At 54.4% G+C, this 16546-nt stretch overlaps 8 protein-coding genes across 8 annotated transcripts; all 8 read right to left on the bottom strand.

The window, feature by feature from the left end:
* Positions 1 to 3121: 3121 nt before the first annotated feature.
* Positions 3122 to 3630, bottom strand: BKA78DRAFT_357903 (uncharacterized protein; the record flags this gene model as incomplete). The annotated part of the gene is made up of 2 exons (XM_066892315.1): positions 3122 to 3330; positions 3387 to 3630. 2 exons carry the CDS (start codon positions 3628 to 3630, stop codon positions 3122 to 3124), a joined length of 453 nt encoding a protein of 150 aa, XP_066738272.1.
* A 224-nt stretch (positions 3631 to 3854) lies between these two features.
* On the bottom strand, positions 3855 to 4472 carry BKA78DRAFT_300753 (uncharacterized protein; the record flags this gene model as incomplete). Its single annotated transcript, XM_066887273.1, has 2 exons — positions 3855 to 4177; positions 4283 to 4472. 2 exons carry the CDS (start codon positions 4470 to 4472, stop codon positions 3855 to 3857), a joined length of 513 nt encoding a protein of 170 aa, XP_066738271.1.
* A 316-nt stretch (positions 4473 to 4788) lies between these two features.
* Positions 4789 to 5251, bottom strand: BKA78DRAFT_300752 (uncharacterized protein; the record flags this gene model as incomplete). Its single annotated transcript, XM_066887272.1, has 2 exons — positions 4789 to 5111; positions 5170 to 5251. 2 exons carry the CDS (start codon positions 5249 to 5251, stop codon positions 4789 to 4791), a joined length of 405 nt encoding a protein of 134 aa, XP_066738270.1.
* A 407-nt stretch (positions 5252 to 5658) lies between these two features.
* Positions 5659 to 6187, bottom strand: BKA78DRAFT_300751 (uncharacterized protein; the record flags this gene model as incomplete). Its single annotated transcript, XM_066887271.1, has 2 exons — positions 5659 to 5963; positions 6022 to 6187. The coding sequence occupies 2 exons, from the start codon at positions 6185 to 6187 to the stop codon at positions 5659 to 5661; spliced, it is 471 nt and encodes a 156-aa protein (XP_066738269.1).
* A 1918-nt stretch (positions 6188 to 8105) lies between these two features.
* On the bottom strand, positions 8106 to 11410 carry BKA78DRAFT_357899 (uncharacterized protein; the record flags this gene model as incomplete). The annotated part of the gene is made up of 7 exons (XM_066892314.1): positions 8106 to 8378; positions 8435 to 8538; positions 8646 to 8737; positions 8990 to 9098; positions 10107 to 10811; positions 10877 to 11233; positions 11284 to 11410. The coding sequence occupies 7 exons, from the start codon at positions 11408 to 11410 to the stop codon at positions 8106 to 8108; spliced, it is 1767 nt and encodes a 588-aa protein (XP_066738268.1).
* A 747-nt stretch (positions 11411 to 12157) lies between these two features.
* Positions 12158 to 13795, bottom strand: BKA78DRAFT_300748 (uncharacterized protein; the record flags this gene model as incomplete). Its single annotated transcript, XM_066887270.1, has 3 exons — positions 12158 to 12762; positions 12830 to 13429; positions 13483 to 13795. The coding sequence occupies 3 exons, from the start codon at positions 13793 to 13795 to the stop codon at positions 12158 to 12160; spliced, it is 1518 nt and encodes a 505-aa protein (XP_066738267.1).
* A 610-nt stretch (positions 13796 to 14405) lies between these two features.
* Positions 14406 to 14915, bottom strand: BKA78DRAFT_357897 (uncharacterized protein; the record flags this gene model as incomplete). Its single annotated transcript, XM_066892313.1, has 1 exon — positions 14406 to 14915. One exon carries the CDS (start codon positions 14913 to 14915, stop codon positions 14406 to 14408), a length of 510 nt encoding a protein of 169 aa, XP_066738266.1.
* A 39-nt stretch (positions 14916 to 14954) lies between these two features.
* On the bottom strand, positions 14955 to 16176 carry BKA78DRAFT_357896 (uncharacterized protein; the record flags this gene model as incomplete). The annotated part of the gene is made up of 4 exons (XM_066892312.1): positions 14955 to 15298; positions 15364 to 15825; positions 15881 to 16000; positions 16053 to 16176. 4 exons carry the CDS (start codon positions 16174 to 16176, stop codon positions 14955 to 14957), a joined length of 1050 nt encoding a protein of 349 aa, XP_066738265.1.
* Positions 16177 to 16546: the final 370 nt, after the last annotated feature.

The raw sequence follows: 16546 nt of genomic DNA, 5'->3' as shown, positions 1-16546 counted from the left end.
TGTCGACTTGGCTATGGAGAGAAGGCCAACGGTGTCGAAGTGTCTGTTGCGAGCCTCCATTGGGGTGAGGAGGAGTCATTCGCCAGAGGTGTCTGTGATAGCACGTCAGTCATTCGTCTTTTGACGCATGAGGATACTTGCGCTTAGTCGAGTGCTCCTCAGGGCCACAAATCACGCCCCTTCTATCTGGCGGCAGTTCCATCCAGTTGCTTTGCTTCCTCTTCAAGTGACTTGGTGGACGCCTTCTTGCGCTGTCGACACGTGCGCTGAGTCGAGCCAGCCAAAATTGTACTGCTTCCAGCTGGAAGAGCGTGCGCACATGAGTTCCTCCCCGCGAGAGGCAGCTGTGTACGTTTCGTCGAAAAATCAATGTACATGGTGCCATGGCCTGCCGTGGGCTCGCGCTGAGCCTTCATTCCAAGCAAGGCGACGCGAGCCTACTCCGCGTTCGTCGTCTAGCTCGTGGCCGAAATCAGGATGTTTGCAGGTGACGTCTTGGAGCCGGCTCGAAGAAGCAGGTTGTATTTGGTTTTCCGACCAGGGCGCACGACGATGAATGATTCAAGATGGGTGGTGATGGTGGTGCGAGGCTGATGAGCGGGCGAGGACAGAACTTCAAAAACAGCAAGCCATGCATTGGAGCGCCTAAGGAAGAAGTGCAAAGACCACATTATAAGAGCTCAACAGAACTGTATCACAGCGGAGGCGATCAAGTTCGGTTTGACCATTGGAAGCGGTATTCAAATATTACCTGTGCACCCTCAAATCTTGAGCATGTATTCCTACAGTCTGCGTTTTCGACCATCACGTTCTGCCAAAAGGGCTAGTGCAGGACCTTTCAATGCAAGCTTCTAGCCGGAATAAGGCAAAACAAATTCATTTTCTATCACTTGCGTGTTACTTGTTTGAGCATGCTTTTGCTGGGCCCAGTGAACAATGCATGGTTGTTTTCCATTTCAAGAAAGAAGCCACCCTGCCATTCTCATCTTCCACCTCCCCTCCGCTGTGTGTGTGCCCCTTTTTCAGCCCCAGAAATACAAATATTGAAAACAAGACAATTCAACTGCGGAGGTCGGTCTGAAGGAGCCCATGGCTGGGGCTCAAGTCGAAGGTCCGGTCTTTGAAAATCCAAAGGGCAGACCTAGCGAGGCGTGTCGAGGCGACCTGACTTGATCTTGAGGCGTCCGAAGAGCCCAGCCGCGCGGCGCTTCAGCGAGCGCGTGACGCGCTTCCAGATGCGCGCGCAACTGGGCTCTCGGTCCTGGCCCGCGGGTTCTCTCATCGGTGGAAAGTCCACCTGTTCGTAAAAGGTGGCTCCTGGGTCTCATCAGCTTTCGGTCTGCACATTTGTGGGCTCAGAGAGAACGGCACTCACTCCTGTAGTCATGGGAGAAGCCACTCCAGCTCGATCCGCTGTAGAAGGACATCTCGCTGCTGCAAGATGAGTTGGTGGAGGCTATCGCAGCGTTTGGTTGTGCGGATGGTGGTGGAGAAGACGTCGTCGGCGGAGGGCAGCCAGAGCAACGACATCGAACGCACGGTCCACGACAGAAGGCACCGCGGCAGACCGCACAAGGCAGGAGCGACAGGCATACAGGGCAATTATAAAATTATAGGATGTGAAGGACCTCAAATGTACGGAAAACTTTTTTTGACGCGCAGCAAAGCACAAGGCGGTCTACGGGCCAGTCCCTCCAAGTACTCCATCTGCTCTTCTCTTCGCATCTTCAAGAAAGGCCACCATTCAAGACGGTCCCGTATGCTGCTAAGCCAGCCTTGCACTCAACGAAAAGTATACTGTGGAAGAGACATTCAGGGGACTCCAGTCTAGCCGCTGAGCTCCGCTCCGTGTCGCGGGATGTGGGACGGTTCAACACTGAGGTCTGAATGTCGTTCAGCGGCTGTTGGATGCCTTCTCGCAGTTCCCTGCATGGCCAGTAGGGAGGATAATGGAACGAAGCCTTTCGAAACGCGTTGACTTGGTCTTGACGTGACGGAAAAGCTGAGCGTGCGACTTGGCTCTTGGTTCCGGTCCGTATATTCTTTCATGGGAGGAAAGCTGGTCTGGTCGTAGAACGTTGCTCCTGTATCATATCAGCCTTTGATTCGCGAATGGCTCTAAGGGTGTGGCTGCTGACTGCGGTGGTGGTCCTGGCAATAGTTGCTCCAACTCGAATCGGTGGATAAAGACACCTCGCTACTGCAAGAGGAACTCGCTGAGGACATGGTTGCGTTGGTGTGCTCCAATCGTGGCGGAGAAGACGTTGGTGGAGAATCTTGAAGTGCTGCTCCAGCACAAGTCAACGAGGGCGACAACCTCGAGCGCACGCTCCACCCTTGAAGGCATCGCGGCAGTTCGTACGGGGCATTTCGAATACACAGAGGAGCGTTTGACGCATAGAAAAATAGCACAACGCAGTCTACGAGCCAGTTCTCGAACTATACTCCATCTGTTCTTCGTTCGTATGTCCCAAAAAGCCCACCATTCAGGAGGCCCAACCTCCGCCGCCCGAGCCAGCACTGTCAAGCTTGCGCCTTCCTGGCGTCGAAAATGAGCGACACCTGGCACGGAAACCATGGTCCGTTGGGACGCTGGTCGTCTTCAGAATGGCGCCCGCGTCAGTAGAGTGGTTGCGGTTGGGCATGATGAATCGACCGGTGATGCAGCGCTTGACCAACGCGGTATGCCGTGTCCAACACGGACGCCCATCGGCAGCGACGTAGCCTTGCCCCTCGTCACGACTATGTGTGGCGCAGAGGCCCTATGGAGTCACAGGGATGGCAGGTTCGGGGCCAGCAAGATGGGCCGGTCGGAGACAGCAGCGCGAAGGCGGCGGCGGCGGCACCGAGGTGGAGACGAGAAGACAGAGGTGCGGAGGTGGAGGCGCGAAGAGAACTTGATACGGGTCGACAGAAGAGATGATGCGATAATGAGGATGATGTTGGAGATGGTGTTGGGAGATGGAAGAGAGACGGACGACGGGAGAGACGAGAAATGTGTCGTGGAACAGACATTTAGAGGACCCAAGCCTCCGGGATAGCCCTCCATGGTGTTTATTGGATTGTAGGACGGTTCGAAGTTCAGGTCTCAAGGTCGTTCGGCGGCAATGTCGGAGATCTTCTAACTTTTCTTTGAGACGCGCGAGGGTAGAAACGAGCGCAGCTTGTTGAGGAACGCAGATTTGCAGTTCTCAACATGGCGGCCTGCAAGGCCCTTGAACGAAGCCTTAATCTTCCTTCGGCCGCGGACGAAAAGAGGCTTGTGCCCGACATCATGATCGAGCGGTCTCTGCATTGGTGGGAACTCTCTCTGCTCGTAGAACCACAATGCTGTGTTGTATTAGCTATCGACCTGTCGGTAGCGATCGAAAGGGTTGAGGACATACTGTTCAGTGCCATGAAGCTGCTCGTGCTCCAGTCACTGGAGGATGAAATCAAGCTGTTGCAGGAGCCGTTAACAGATTCCATGATGTCGCGTGAGAAGGAATTGGTGAGATGCGCGCTGCAATCGTTGTGCTGGTTTGGTTGCATGAGGGCAGGAAGATATTGGTGGATGCTGTCCAAATCTGCGTCGCCGGCGTGGCAGAATCTCGAAGTGCTGCAGGCACCGGCGTGGGAGCCCGGCAGCATCGCGTGCACGAACCACGCAGGAAGGTGCCGTCAGAACTCTAGAACCAGCATGGTAAATACTAGGTATAAACGTGTTAAAAGGGACAACATAATACGTATTCACGTGATTTGGCCAAAGGCAAAAGACAGTACATTTGCGCTATTCGTCTGAAAGAAAACGCCTTCCCATCCAATCGTCTAAGCCTGCTCTCTCTATTCCCAGAACTTCGTCTAGCACCAAAAGGCTACCCGTCCTCTGAGCCAACATCAACGGTGCGGTCTAGCTCCATTCCGTATCTCGGCTGGCGTAGGGATTCAGCGCTGATATCCTGGGCTACAGCCTCGGGGGTCTTACGGTTGTGCTTGACGAAGCGAGAGCGGAGGAAGAAGCGGAGCTTTTCGAGGAATCCGGGTTTGCTCTTGTCGTCACTTGCGTGGCCTGAGATCTTGCGCTTCAGAGAGGCCTTGATGGCCCTCCACGCGGGGAGGTGACGCGGCTTCAATTCTTGATCCGGGGAGCTCCTCATGGATGGAAACTCGTTTTGCTCGTAAAACCACCAAGCTGTGTCTGATCAGCCATAGTTCCATCCGTGCATGCGTATGAGGTCTGGGGACTTGCTGTCGGGGGCTCTGAAGCTGCTAGAGCTTGAGTCGCTGAAGAAAGAAGACACACTGCTGCCGAAGGCCTCGGGAGCTGCCATGACCCTGTCGTGCTCGGTACCGCCATGAAAGGAGCGAGACGTATGATCGGCGCTGCGCGCGATGGTCGACTCTTGATCGGCCGCGGTCGGCCTTTTGGGTTTGTCGAGACCGATGGTACCCTTGTTGGGCTGGTATGGTAGCATGTCGTTGGTTGCTGCCATCTTGGAGTCGTTGGTGTGGCACAATCTCGAAGTGCTGTAGCAGAGCTACTGCAGCGATAGTACTACGCACGGTCCACGCAGAAAGGAGCAGCGAGAAGTTCAACAATGAGGGCGCTACTTATGGGTACGAGGTAAACACGTTTTGGAAGGGAGAATGCAACATCTACACAAGTGATTGAGCTAAAGGCAAAAGGAAATGCATTCGCGCTTTTCATCTGGAAGAAAACGCCATCCTGGATGACCACTCGACCACCCCTCCTGTCATTTGTGTCCCTTCGCATCCAAAAGATACCGGTCCTTAATGTAGAGTGTCGACTTAAACGACGTTCAGAGCACTGTCTCCGGTGCGGTCTAGGTCCATGCCGCGTCTTGGAAGGCGAGAAGGTCTGGCAGATGGGTCCTCGGAAACCGGGTCGGAGCTCTCGCGGCCGTTCTTAGAGAAGCGAGGGGAGAGGAAACAGCAAAGTTTCCCGAAGAGTGTAGCGTTCGTCTTGTTGTTTCTGGCGGAGCTGGAGGTGTTGCGCTTCAGGGATGACTTGATGGCGCGCCAGGCGCGGAGATGGCGAGGCTTGACGTCGCCATCTTGATCGATGCAGGTCTTCATGGCAGGGAATTCTGTCTGCTCGTAGAACCAGAAAGCTATGTGTCATTAGCAATCTCCCCCCTTGCGCGTAAGTCTGAAGTCAATGGAGCTTACTGTCGGGTGGTTCGAAGCTGGATGTACTTGAGGTAGTGGAGAAGGAGATCTCGCTGCCGCAGGACAAATGGTGTGAAAGCATGGTGTCAGCTTCTTGGGTATGGTCGTGTTGGTGTCGATGGCTTCGTTTCATGTTCGTGGGACAAGGTTGACTCGTGGTGGCCATACTGGAAACTTTGCAAAATCTTGAAGTGCCGTCGCAGACGTCGCCCGAACAACAGCACCGCACGCACGGTCCACGCTGGAAGGCGGCGAGGGAGGTACAACATCAAGGAGTGTATGAGAGGAACAGACATCATTCGAGTGTCAATATAAGACCTTCATGGTCACTTCAAGGGTTGTTCATAGTACAAGATTGGGCCAAATCTGGGATAATGTGTTCATCTTGTTGGTCAATGACCGAGTCCTTCTTCGATTCTGATCTTCCAACTCTGCTCTATTCTGCTGCATCTTTCCAAAGTTCCAAGCCATGCAATGGTGGACAGGGAGTCAGACGTCGTCGTCCTCCCGGCTCAGCTCCATTCCGGGTCGTGGAGTGTAGGAGGGTTCGACTTTGGGGTCCAGGGCACTAGTGCCAGAGGTCGTGCAGGTCCTGTTCGCGCAACGCGATGGGAACAAGGAGCGAATCTTGCTGAGGGGCCTAGGCTTCGTCGTCTTGTTGCCATGAAGATGGCCGGTTGCAACGCGCTTCAGCGAAGTCTTGATCGCCGCGCAGACGCGAGGAACGCGGGCCTTTGCTTGGTGTGGGGAGGCCCTCATCGGTGGGAAGTCCCTTTGTTCGTAGAACCAGAAGGCTATGTAGCATCAGCAATCGCTCCCCTAAAGCTCCGGTCTAAAGCCATTGAGACTTACTAACAGGCGGCTCGTAGCTGCTCATACTCGAATCGCTGAAGACGGAGGTCTCACTGTGGCAAGCGAAATTGGCGGGTGGCATAGCTGCTTCGTGTTTGGTGTGGTTGTGGGTGGGCTGACAGTTTGATTGCGTGTTGAAGTGATGAGGGTGGTTGGTGGTGGCCATGCTGGAAACTGTGGTGTTGCAAAGTCTTGAAGCTCCGTCGTAGCAGTCGCCCCAACGACAACGCCGCACGCGCAGACCATGCTGGATGGCGTTGCGAGCAACCCAAACCAAAGGATGCTTCCACTGTACAAGTATTTCACATAATTTCAAGCGTAGGTGGCTCTTTGAATATACGAAGCACTTTTGCAGCACGCTGGTCAATGTATCTATAGAAAAGCATTCCGCCCATCCTCTTTACCTCTCGCGCCGACGATCGGTGACACGCTGTCAGCTCCCTTGGTATCTTGAACACCATCTCTTGCAATCGTCTGCGCCGGGATTTCCGTCTTTATAAGGGCCGTTCCATCTGCTTGCGTTTGCAAGCCGGCAGCATTTGCTCACGTTCCAACTTGAACAGATACCAAAAGTTGAGATTTCAGGCACTTGTGTGGGACTTGAGCGTTGATTGAAGACGGCGTATTGAATTTAGAAAGTGTGTATTTGAAAGCAACCATTGCCAATCTGCATGAAGTCCATCATGTTGTCGATGCCGCGTTGACACCAGCATTGTGACCTCAAGAAGAACTGAACCCAACAGACCGACTCTTACTTCCCTCTTTGTCTCCTACCTCTGCCAATGCTTCTCCTTCGACTCCTCCAACTCGCCAGACAGGCGTTGAATTTGTAATCACGCCGCCGCAGTGCCCCGCGATCACTTCCTTCTCTTTATCAAGGTGAGTGACCTGCTTCCGACACGACTTGACGCGTCTGTCGATCAGCGTCCCACAGCTCGTACATGATGGCGATGTCTGGAGCTCTTGTTTGTTCAGAGTCTTGAAACATTCAGCTGGGTCCTCTTCGCCAACAGCCCGGAGATTGATTGAGTGCTGAAAAGACCCAGTACCGGTGGGAGTAGGCACACAGATTATCCAATGCTGCTGCTTGGTTCTGATGCGCTCGGATTGTACAGGCGTCGGGGCCAAGGTTGGGTGCCACAGACGCCTTTCAGACTTCGCCTGAGAGGGGTGTTATTAGGTTTGGACAATTTGGAAATCGGGCGAATTGAAGGAGTGCTTACAATTGGTCATGAGTGCCGTGTCAGCCATGCGTCTGGCGACGTCGGTGCGGAGGTTGTCGTAATCTTCGAGGACTTCGCCAAAGTTGGAAAGGCTACCGAAGGGACGCAGAAAATCGTTTGGCGACTTTAGTCCTGAGGTCGACGTACTTCGCGGGCACTTCACCAAAGTTGGATTGGCTGCCGAGGAGACCCGAGAGATGGACAGTTGTCAGGCATGTGACAAAAGGTCTCATCAGTGTGTTGCTGTCTCTCGTGTAAAATCTCGTGGAATTTGATGGCCGCCGCAGTGTCGTAGAGGATCAGTCCGTTGACGTTCTTGTTGTCTGACGAATCGCTCAAAGGCCATCAGCTGAAGGCCCGGGACCTCGTAGATTGTGGCGATGATGTAGACCTGAAGATGGAAGTCCAAGACGATATCGTGGTCCGTCGCAGATGTAATGTCGTAATCTCCTAGGTACAAAAAGTCGATGAGAGCCTTGAGGGCGGCAGGCTCGTCGTCGGTTATCTCAACGACATTTGTTCATGTGAAAATGTCGCTGCGAGACTATCATCGACGTAGTCGCCGTCAGCTGTGTCCTCGGGCTGCTTCTCGTGGGCATCATTCTCAACAGTGATGCGTTCTGCTTCGATGTCTCTGCCGTCGTCGCCGCATCGCCATCTGTGGAGAACGGTGCAGCTTCACTCATGGTCATGTGATCATATTGCCCCAAACAATGTCGTAGTCTTCCACGTACAGGAATACGATCAGAGACTCAACAGCGGCCGCCCGCTTGCGTACTGGGGTCGGTGACTTGCAGGCGACGGAAAGGTAGCAGCAGCCACATCAGACTGCGGTCAGGACGTGGACAGCGAGGCGCTCGCTTAAATGGTCTCGGGCTCCTCGAAGTCGCCAAGGGAGTTGTCAACCTCCTCGGCCTCATTCTCAGTCTTGGACTTCTTGTCCAAAGGAAACAGGGAGTCGCGGTCCCCAGGAAGAAGAGCGGGGCGCTTGCGCTTGGGGGTGGGAGTGTTATCAAGCTTACGAGCTGCAAACCACTTGGCGGCGACGGGGTGCTTCTTCGCGGGGAGTTCAAACGGGACGAACTGCAGAGGCTTCTCGGTCGGCTTGGTGGCCTCAGTCATCGGCTTCTCACACTACTTTAAAGTCAGCGACGGAGGTCTCAAGAAGTCACCAGAGAGTTTGGACGAACCTTCTCCTCGGGGCTGGCGTTGCCCGTCTTGGAAGTGGAACTGACGTGTTGAATGGTTTCTTGATTTTCTTTGAGATGCGCTGGCGAATGGCCTCTCCGGAGTACTCTGTTGAAGTCAGTATCCATTGCGATGTGCGACGAGCGAGAAAGCAGAGAGACAAGGAGCAGTCAAGCGCTTTTGGACGTAGAAGTAAGAGAGCTTGAGACTTACCGCCGTTCATCATCTCCGAGATCTGCTCGTAGTCGTCCTTGGTGTCCTTGATGTCCTTGAGTGCAAGCACGCAGGCAAAGACGCCGAAAACTCTGAAACACGAAGTCAGTATCCATCGCGACGTGGGCTTGAGAATGAGCGGTGGAAAGGTGCGGAAGCACGTAGAATCTGCCATCGACGCGTTTGCAGTCGCGACAAAACCAAACCGGCAGCCCGCAAAGACGTTGCAGATCAGCATGTCGCGCGGGTGCTTGCTTTTTTTGTCGTTGACGAGGCTTTCTCGGGCAAAGGCAAGTGAAAGGCGACGGTCGCGACGGTAGGATTGGAAGAATTTGAGGACTTACCCGACGCTCCTGGTGCGCCTATCTTGCAACGATTTCCAGATGTATGCCCTCTGGCGAGGTGCATTGTTCAAAACAAGCCGCCGGATGAATGCAAGATCCGCTTGGGCGACTGCATCCTGTCAGCTGTGCCATCGACAAGCTTGATGAGTCTCACTACAGTAGCAGACGTTTCAAGCGGTTGGAGGACGTACGGAAGCGTTTCTGAACAGAGCGGGTGATGATGTTGAGATTTTTGGGGGACGTGGAGGTTGTTGTTTTGGCGAGGTGTGGGCGGGCGGAGGGAGTCGCTTATCTACCTACCGCGAGGCCGGAAGAAGTCACGAGGTACCTTCCGCGCGACGCCCACAAGTCCACCTGCTACGAAGGGCAAGCGGGAAGTGTGAAGGGACCAAAGGCAGCGGTGCCTGACAGTCATGGGAAACCTGCACATGCTGCCCAAACCTGCTAGTCACCCGACGGCGGCTGCCAGTTGGATCACTTGGGCTGCGAAAATACTTAACGAGTCAAGCATACATGGCATATCTCACAGAAATAGGAGAGTCAGGGGAGACAGTCGGGCAAGAGGTCACTTCAGGATCCATTGATTGATGCGTAGCATTCTATTCCATGCTGTTTCCTGTGCAAGCGATATGCAGCATTTGGGACAGTAATATAGCCAGGCACCGACGACAATGCTCGGACTCACCCCCGAGGCTGTCGAAAGTTGGTTTTGCCCATTTCGCCGACGTGCCAGTCGCAAGTCTATGCTGGACAACCTCCACCTCTAGATCTTCATGATTCTTTTCTTTTGGCCACCTAATTGCAACGCACTGTACTGATCTCCGTATCCAGTGATCCTCCTCCGATTCGCTCTGAACCTGTTCTACTGTTACATATGATGATGAGCAGTGCAAGAATCGAACTGCTCACCATATTCTGTACAACGAGGGTCAGCACGATATCATCAACAGCCGGGTAGGATATCTACCAATCCATGTCAATATTCGATCCATGCAGCCAGAATCTGCGGTCGACTGTCCATCGATACGAAGCCATAGCAATGCTCGTGCGTTGAGCATTCCAATCCACAGTCAAGCCTTGAGTGTAGCGTAGTGGGTCTGAATTCAGTTGTTTCCACCCTGCTTCTGTCCGGGGAATAGGCCCAGGACAGCGTCACGGCGAAGGTTGCCGCGGTTGTGCTTCACAGGAACCTGTTCAGAAGAGAGAGTCTCGTCGACATTGTTGGCCGCGGAAGCGCGTGCCTTGGCGTGCAAAGGGGCCTGGCGAATGGCGTAGTCGGCGCTAAGGTTCATGGTCTCGGAGACAGACGTGCGGGGGCCAGGAGCACTCTTATGGATGGTGAAGTCCTTGGTCTGAGCGACGGGTCCGTAGCTGGCGCCCATGTTGGTGTTCAAGGTAGCTCTGGTGATAGCCAAGCCAACAGCGGCAGGCTTGGGAATCACAGGCTTGACAATGACTGGCGTTGGGACAACCCGCTTGGTCGGCCTGGGGACAACTTGCTTGGGGACGACTGGCTTGTGGATATCCGACTCGGGGAGGACCTCCTCGGGAACGACCGACTTCTCGATGAGTGGCCTTTGGAAGACCGGCTTCGGAATGACTGGCCTTTCAACAAGCGGTTTGGGGATGACTGGCTTCTGAATCACCGGCTTCTGGACCAGCCGCCTCTGGACCACCGGCGTCTTAATCATCCGCTTCTGGAGCAGCTGCTTGTTGATGCGCGGCTTCTCGATCACCGGGTTCGGGATGACAGACTTTTGGATCAGCGGCTTCTCGATGACAAGCTTGGTCATCACGTGCTTGGGGAAAGGAGGCAGCTTGGCTTGAAGACAGTTAGTGACTAAACGAGAAAATTAAACAGAAGCAGAGTAGGATCAATGTACTTACTGTTGTTGACTTCTCCAGCCTTGCCGTTGCCCCGAGCCTGCTCTTGACGCAGCCCGTCGGGTCGATTGGTCGTGACATTCCCGGAGGCGAGACGGACGTTGAAGTCTGCCATCGAAGCAATGCGGTGGTCGACCGGCTTCTCCTGGACAGCGAAGTCCTTGGTGCGGGTTTGGCGGACGACGGTACCAAAGCTCATGAAAGGCGTCGAAGGGGTGATGGTTTCGACCGATTGCCAGTCGCGAGAATTGTCGACAGGACTGAGGCTACGGGGACTGGTTCCAAGACCGGAGAGCATGGCGTTAATCTTGCGTGCTTCGGGATTGCTGAACAGCTGTTGGCCTGGCGAGGACTGCGTTTCTACGTTCCAATCAGAGCCTGTGTCTGGGGCTTGAAGGATTCTTACGCACCATTTGTCAAGCTCGAACGAGCGCGAAGAGCGTGGGATGGGACTCCAGGAGCAACCATCTTGAGGATGTCAACGGTTTCCTTCCTCTGGGGCTTCTTCAGACGCAAGTCGCGATGCGGGCGGGGCATCTTGGCGAAGCGATGATGGGATTGGAACGGGATGGTTGGTTGGTTTGAGAGATGGTGATGGGGTTGAAAGGAGGTTGAGGATGGAGGGTATAGGAGGTGATGAGTGGAGTTGCAAAGGGAAACAAGCCGACGGGTGTACGACGTCCAGCTGGATACGCGCGGACCCCACCGGGCACGCCATGTCTGCCGGAGCGCAAACCTGATTTTCGCTCGACGCCGGCTGCCAATTAGACAATTTGACTGTACAATATATATGGAGTCAAGCATTCGCGGCGCGGCTTACAGTCACGTACGAGACAGCAAAGACAAAGTGATAGACTAATTCAAGATCGACGTTTTGATGTGTAGCAAATTATTTCATACTTCTCCCTTTGTCATTTCCATCCAGATCAGCGGACACTGATGCTTTGAAGCAGATGTTGCCGTGGTTTCTTATCCTGAGCGCACCCTCGAGCTAGCTTAAAGCTGAGTCCGCCAACTGGACCAATGTGTCTGCCTCGTGGTTACGCTGTTGGTCCTGCACTGCCTTAATCTTTGAATTCCCATCCTATTGACGCCCAGTGCTCCTGCGTTGGCCGATTCTGAATCTATCATACTAGTAGACTTGAAGAGGGTTCGAGCATGGAGCAATTGACCAAGCCCTGCGGAGCTTCAGTTAGCACAAGCACATCATCCCTCGGGCAGTAGACATATCAATCCGCCATTCCATCTCAGATAAGGACATCCAGACTTTCCTCCGACGGTCCTTCAAAATGAAGCCGCAGGAACGCCCTCCTTGCGAGCATTCCAATCGGTAAGAAGCCCCGAATCAGTCTCTTTTGGCCTGGCTGTGTCCGGGGAACAGGCCAAGAATGGTGTCACGGCGGAACTTAGTCTTGTTCCGCTTTGGAAAGCCGCCAGTAACCTGGCCGGAAGGGAGGATCTTCTCTGGATTTTGGCAACAGAAGCTTGACGAATGGTCGAGCCCATGCTTGAGGTGTCGGACTTGGCCATTGAAGCACGGCAGCCGTCGGACTCCCTCTTGACACTCAAGTCCTTGACCCCGACAACGGTTCCCGAGCTGGCAACTCGGGTGGTGTTGACGGATGCCTCAGTCATCTTCTGGTGGTTGGAGGTACGCTTAGCGATGGCAGGCTTGGCGATGGCAGGCATTGGGACGACAGGCTTTGTGATGACAGGTTTCTCAATCACGGGCTTCTCGATCACGGGCTTCGTGATCACCGGTTTCGCGATGACCTGCTTCGGGAGGTCCTGCTTCGACGTGCCCGGCTTGGAGGTCAGCGGCTTGTGGAGGGCGGGTTTTCCGATAACGGGCTTTGTGACGAGCGGCTTGTGGGGGATGGGCTGCTTGGCTGAAGTACAGTTAGCAAGAATACCGAGCTATTGAAGAGACATGATTCGGAGTTCCCGAGTACTTACCAGTCGGCAGTGCTCCGGTGGGACGGCGAACAGGAGCGGTAGCATGGGAGGGGCATTGGTGCGAGCCTTCGAGCTTGTCATTGACGTGAAGCTGGGATTGACGCGGAGCATTTCTGGGCGGCAAGAGGCTTTTGCCGCAGGCGCTGAGTCGACGAGCGTCGTGGGTGGTGTGCGGCTGCAGTGGCAAGGCAGCGGCGGCGGCGTCGGTTCTCTTCAGCAAGCGGCTCTGTGCAGAACGGATTTCGCTGTAGCGGGTGACCGGAAAGTCCTCTTGCTGGGAAGCGTGGCTGAGGTCTTCGTGATTGATGTTGGCGTTGCCGTTCATCTGCGTTGTGCGTCCCCGGGTCTCAGGAACAGATGAAACGTGCTGACCATTGGCTGCCTTCTCCTGGACGTGGAAGTCCTTGACCCGGGTCTGGACGATAGTACCGAAACTGGTTACACGGGTTGCAAGGGTTGTCGTCTCCACGATCTCCCAGCCGCGATGGTTGACAAGCGGGGCGGCGCTGCGAGTACTTGGTTCAAGACCAGCAAGGACGACATTGGTTGCGCGAGCTTGGGAGTTTCCGAACAACTGGTTGCCCGGGGAAGGATTGGTCACTGAAATGCTGTCAGCCTGCGTCAGGCATTGAGGGGATGGTTCATGAGCGTACTATCGGCCGTGCCCCCAGTTGTAAGCCTAGCTGGAAGAGGAGGAGGAGCCATAGGCTGGGGATCGACCATCCTCATGATATCGACCTTTCCTTCATCGGGATGCTGCTGGGGGATTCTGCGGCGTGGGTTGGCCATCTTGAGAAGCCTGATGATGAAAGCGGTCGAGGCAATGTCAAGAAGATTGATGTGGTTGAGGACGGATTGGATGATGGGTGAGGTAGGTGTGCGGTGATGGATAGAGTTGCAAAAGGTAAACAAGGCGACGGGTGGAGGTCCAGCTGGAATATGCACGGACCAGAACGAGCACGCCATGTCTGCCCGTCGTCCCGCAGACTCTGGCCGTCAAACGGCCGCTTTATCAGATCCAAATTAGAAGCGAGACTTAAACATCCGAAAGTGTTTATTCCAATGAGGAAGGGATTCTTGGCCTGAAAATGAATGGGAGTGCAAAGGAGGGAGCATGTATATCCAATTCTCTACAGCTATCATTCTGTTCTTAAACCCTTCTCGCCAGAGGTCTATATTAACTCAGAAGCATGTGTCTGCAGCGAAACAGTGGATCCTTTATACTCGCAGTCCCGCTCATGACGGTAGAGGCATCATGCTGTCTGCTTTCAGAATGTCCTAGAACAACGCACCGCCCCACTGCGTCCCAATTGTCCCCTTTTACCGAAAAAAAGTCCCAGGTATGATTTGAAAGCCCTACTTTGCGCCGATCCACCTCGAATTCTATTTATCACGATACGACAACGCAAGCAGCACTAGGCCCATTATTCCCCGCCGAATGGGATTAGCTCACATACAAACAGTGATGAGTAATGGACCAACGGACTAATGCAAGTATACAATCAGGGGCAAGGAATGACGAGTCGGAGCTACAGGTCCACTCGTGAGCTTTGATGTAGGCATCAAGGAACTTCATCTAGTACTTTCCCGGCCGGTGCTGGCCTGGAAAAAGGCCGAGAACAGTGCTGCGGCGAAATTTGCCGTTGATGCGCTTCGGGAAGGCATTGGCAACCTTGCAAGGACGGACTGTCTTCTCGGTCTCGTTGGAAACAGAGCGTTGCTTGTTCGCCTGCGGAGGACTACGAAGAAGGACTGTCACGGCCTGCGATGGAGCACGAAGAGAAGCGGAAGGATGACCACTTGCGGCCTTCTCGTCCAGAACAGACTCCTGGCGTCCATGAGCCTTCTTGGGGGCAGCTGGAGTCTTAGGCTGGTGCGAAACGACTGCTGGGGTGGCCAGAACAGGGGCGCGGCGCAAGTCGTCCTTCTGGACGATTGGCATTTTGGGAGCCTTGGTATCCAAAACGGAGGTGCGGGCGCCATGGTTCTTCTTGGGGGCCGCTGGAACCTTAGGCTGGTGCGAATTGACCGCTGGAGTCAGCGGACCGGAAGGGCGGAGGAGGTCGTCCTTCTGGACAGTCGGCATCGAGGGAGTCTTGGCTTTCAGACCAAAGGTGCGGCGGCATTAGTTCTTCTTAGGGGCAGCAGGCATCTTTTGCTGTTGCGAAATGAGGGTTGGGGTCACCAAACCGGAAGGGCGGTGGCCGTTGTCCTTCGTCTGAACAACTGGCATCGCCGGCTTGTACGAAACGACTGTACCAGAGCTTGTGACACTCGTGCTGCGCACCTGGTTTTCCGCCGTCTTTGAACCCGAGAAGTAGCAATCGGTCTTGCCATGAGGGTCTGAACGGAGGCCAGGGCCGGGAACGTGGGTAATTGAGGCTCCGCGCTGAAGGCGGGCCGCGCTGGTGACATTTGCGACAGAAGCCTTGATGTCGTTGCGCAAGGTATGCTTGTTGGAACCGAGCCCTTTCGCCGGAAGACAGTAGGCTGCTACAGCAGGGATTTTCGGTTCGGGTATGATGGGTGCTTACTGCTCATCAACGCGCCGTGAGGACGGGAGGGAGCCACAGGGCAAGAGGGGCCCATCTGGACTGCTTCAGGCTGTACTTTGTCAGGGGCCTGCGGCTGACGCAGAGCGTTACCTCCCTTGGCCTCCTGCTGCGGGAGGATAACGATGGCAGGCTTTTTCTCAGAGTGGGAGGCGCTCGCTTGCTTATTGTTGTTGATCTTGAAGTAGTTCGGAGCGGAGGCAACCTGGTGGCCGTTTGGGATCCTTTCGCGAACAATGAAGTCTTTGACACGGGTTTGAACAATAGTGCCAAAGCTGGTGACGCGGGTGGAAAGCATCGTGGTTTCAACGACCTCCCAGACTGGGGATTGGCCGGCGATGTTCATGCTTTGACCACTGGTCTTTGTCTCGAGACTGGTGAGAACACCGTTGGTGGTACGGGCATCGGGGTTGCTAAAAAGCTGCTTGCGACGGGAGATCTTTGCTAGAAGGCTATCAGAAACCACGCATGACTCCGGATTCATGCTTCACGAGTTTACCATTGGAATGTCCCTCAACGGAGGTGGCGCCGGCGCTGGGCTCAAGGCAAGCCAGGAGAACGTTGGTGGTGCGCGCGCCGGAGATACTGAACAGTTGCTTGCCAGAGGAGAGCTCCCTAGCTGTTTGGCCATTAGAGACTGCGTGAAACCTATGGACGGTTCATGAACTCACTGCTGGTCATGGTCGTGCCGGGATGAGCAGCGAGCGATTGCACTCCAGGAACCATTTGCTTCATAAGGTCGACCTTTTCTTTCTTCTTTGGATGCTGAAGCATCGCGTGTCGAGGGTCGGACATCCTTGGAAAGCGATGATGAGATGAGGCAATGTCCAAGATGACAGAAGATGGAAAGGAAAGGATGAGGTGATGGGAGGTGGAAAGGAAGAATTGTAAACAAGCCATAGAGGAGACCGGATGGCATCGGGAGATTTCCGGACCACACCGAGCACGCCATGTCTGCCCGTCGTCCTGCAGGCAATCTCATGGCAATCACAAGGCCGGTTCATCAGATCTTCAAGTGAGACTTAGATGTCGAGTTGTGTTAAAAACTTTAACAAAGGGCTTTGTCGCCCGAAGGAAGGGGCGGTACAAAGTAGGCAGAAAATCAATGTCTAATTGTACAACGCGGATTCATGGATATGCTTCTGTGGTATTACAGTGAATCGTG

The sequence above is a fragment of the Phyllosticta capitalensis genome (genome assembly GCF_038381095.1).
Source record: "Phyllosticta capitalensis strain CBS 128856 chromosome Unknown BKA78scaffold_14, whole genome shotgun sequence".
Lineage (NCBI taxonomy): Eukaryota > Fungi > Ascomycota > Dothideomycetes > Botryosphaeriales > Phyllostictaceae > Phyllosticta > Phyllosticta capitalensis.
Note: the sequence above shows the minus strand (reverse complement) of the source record. Positions and strands in the feature narration are given on the sequence as shown.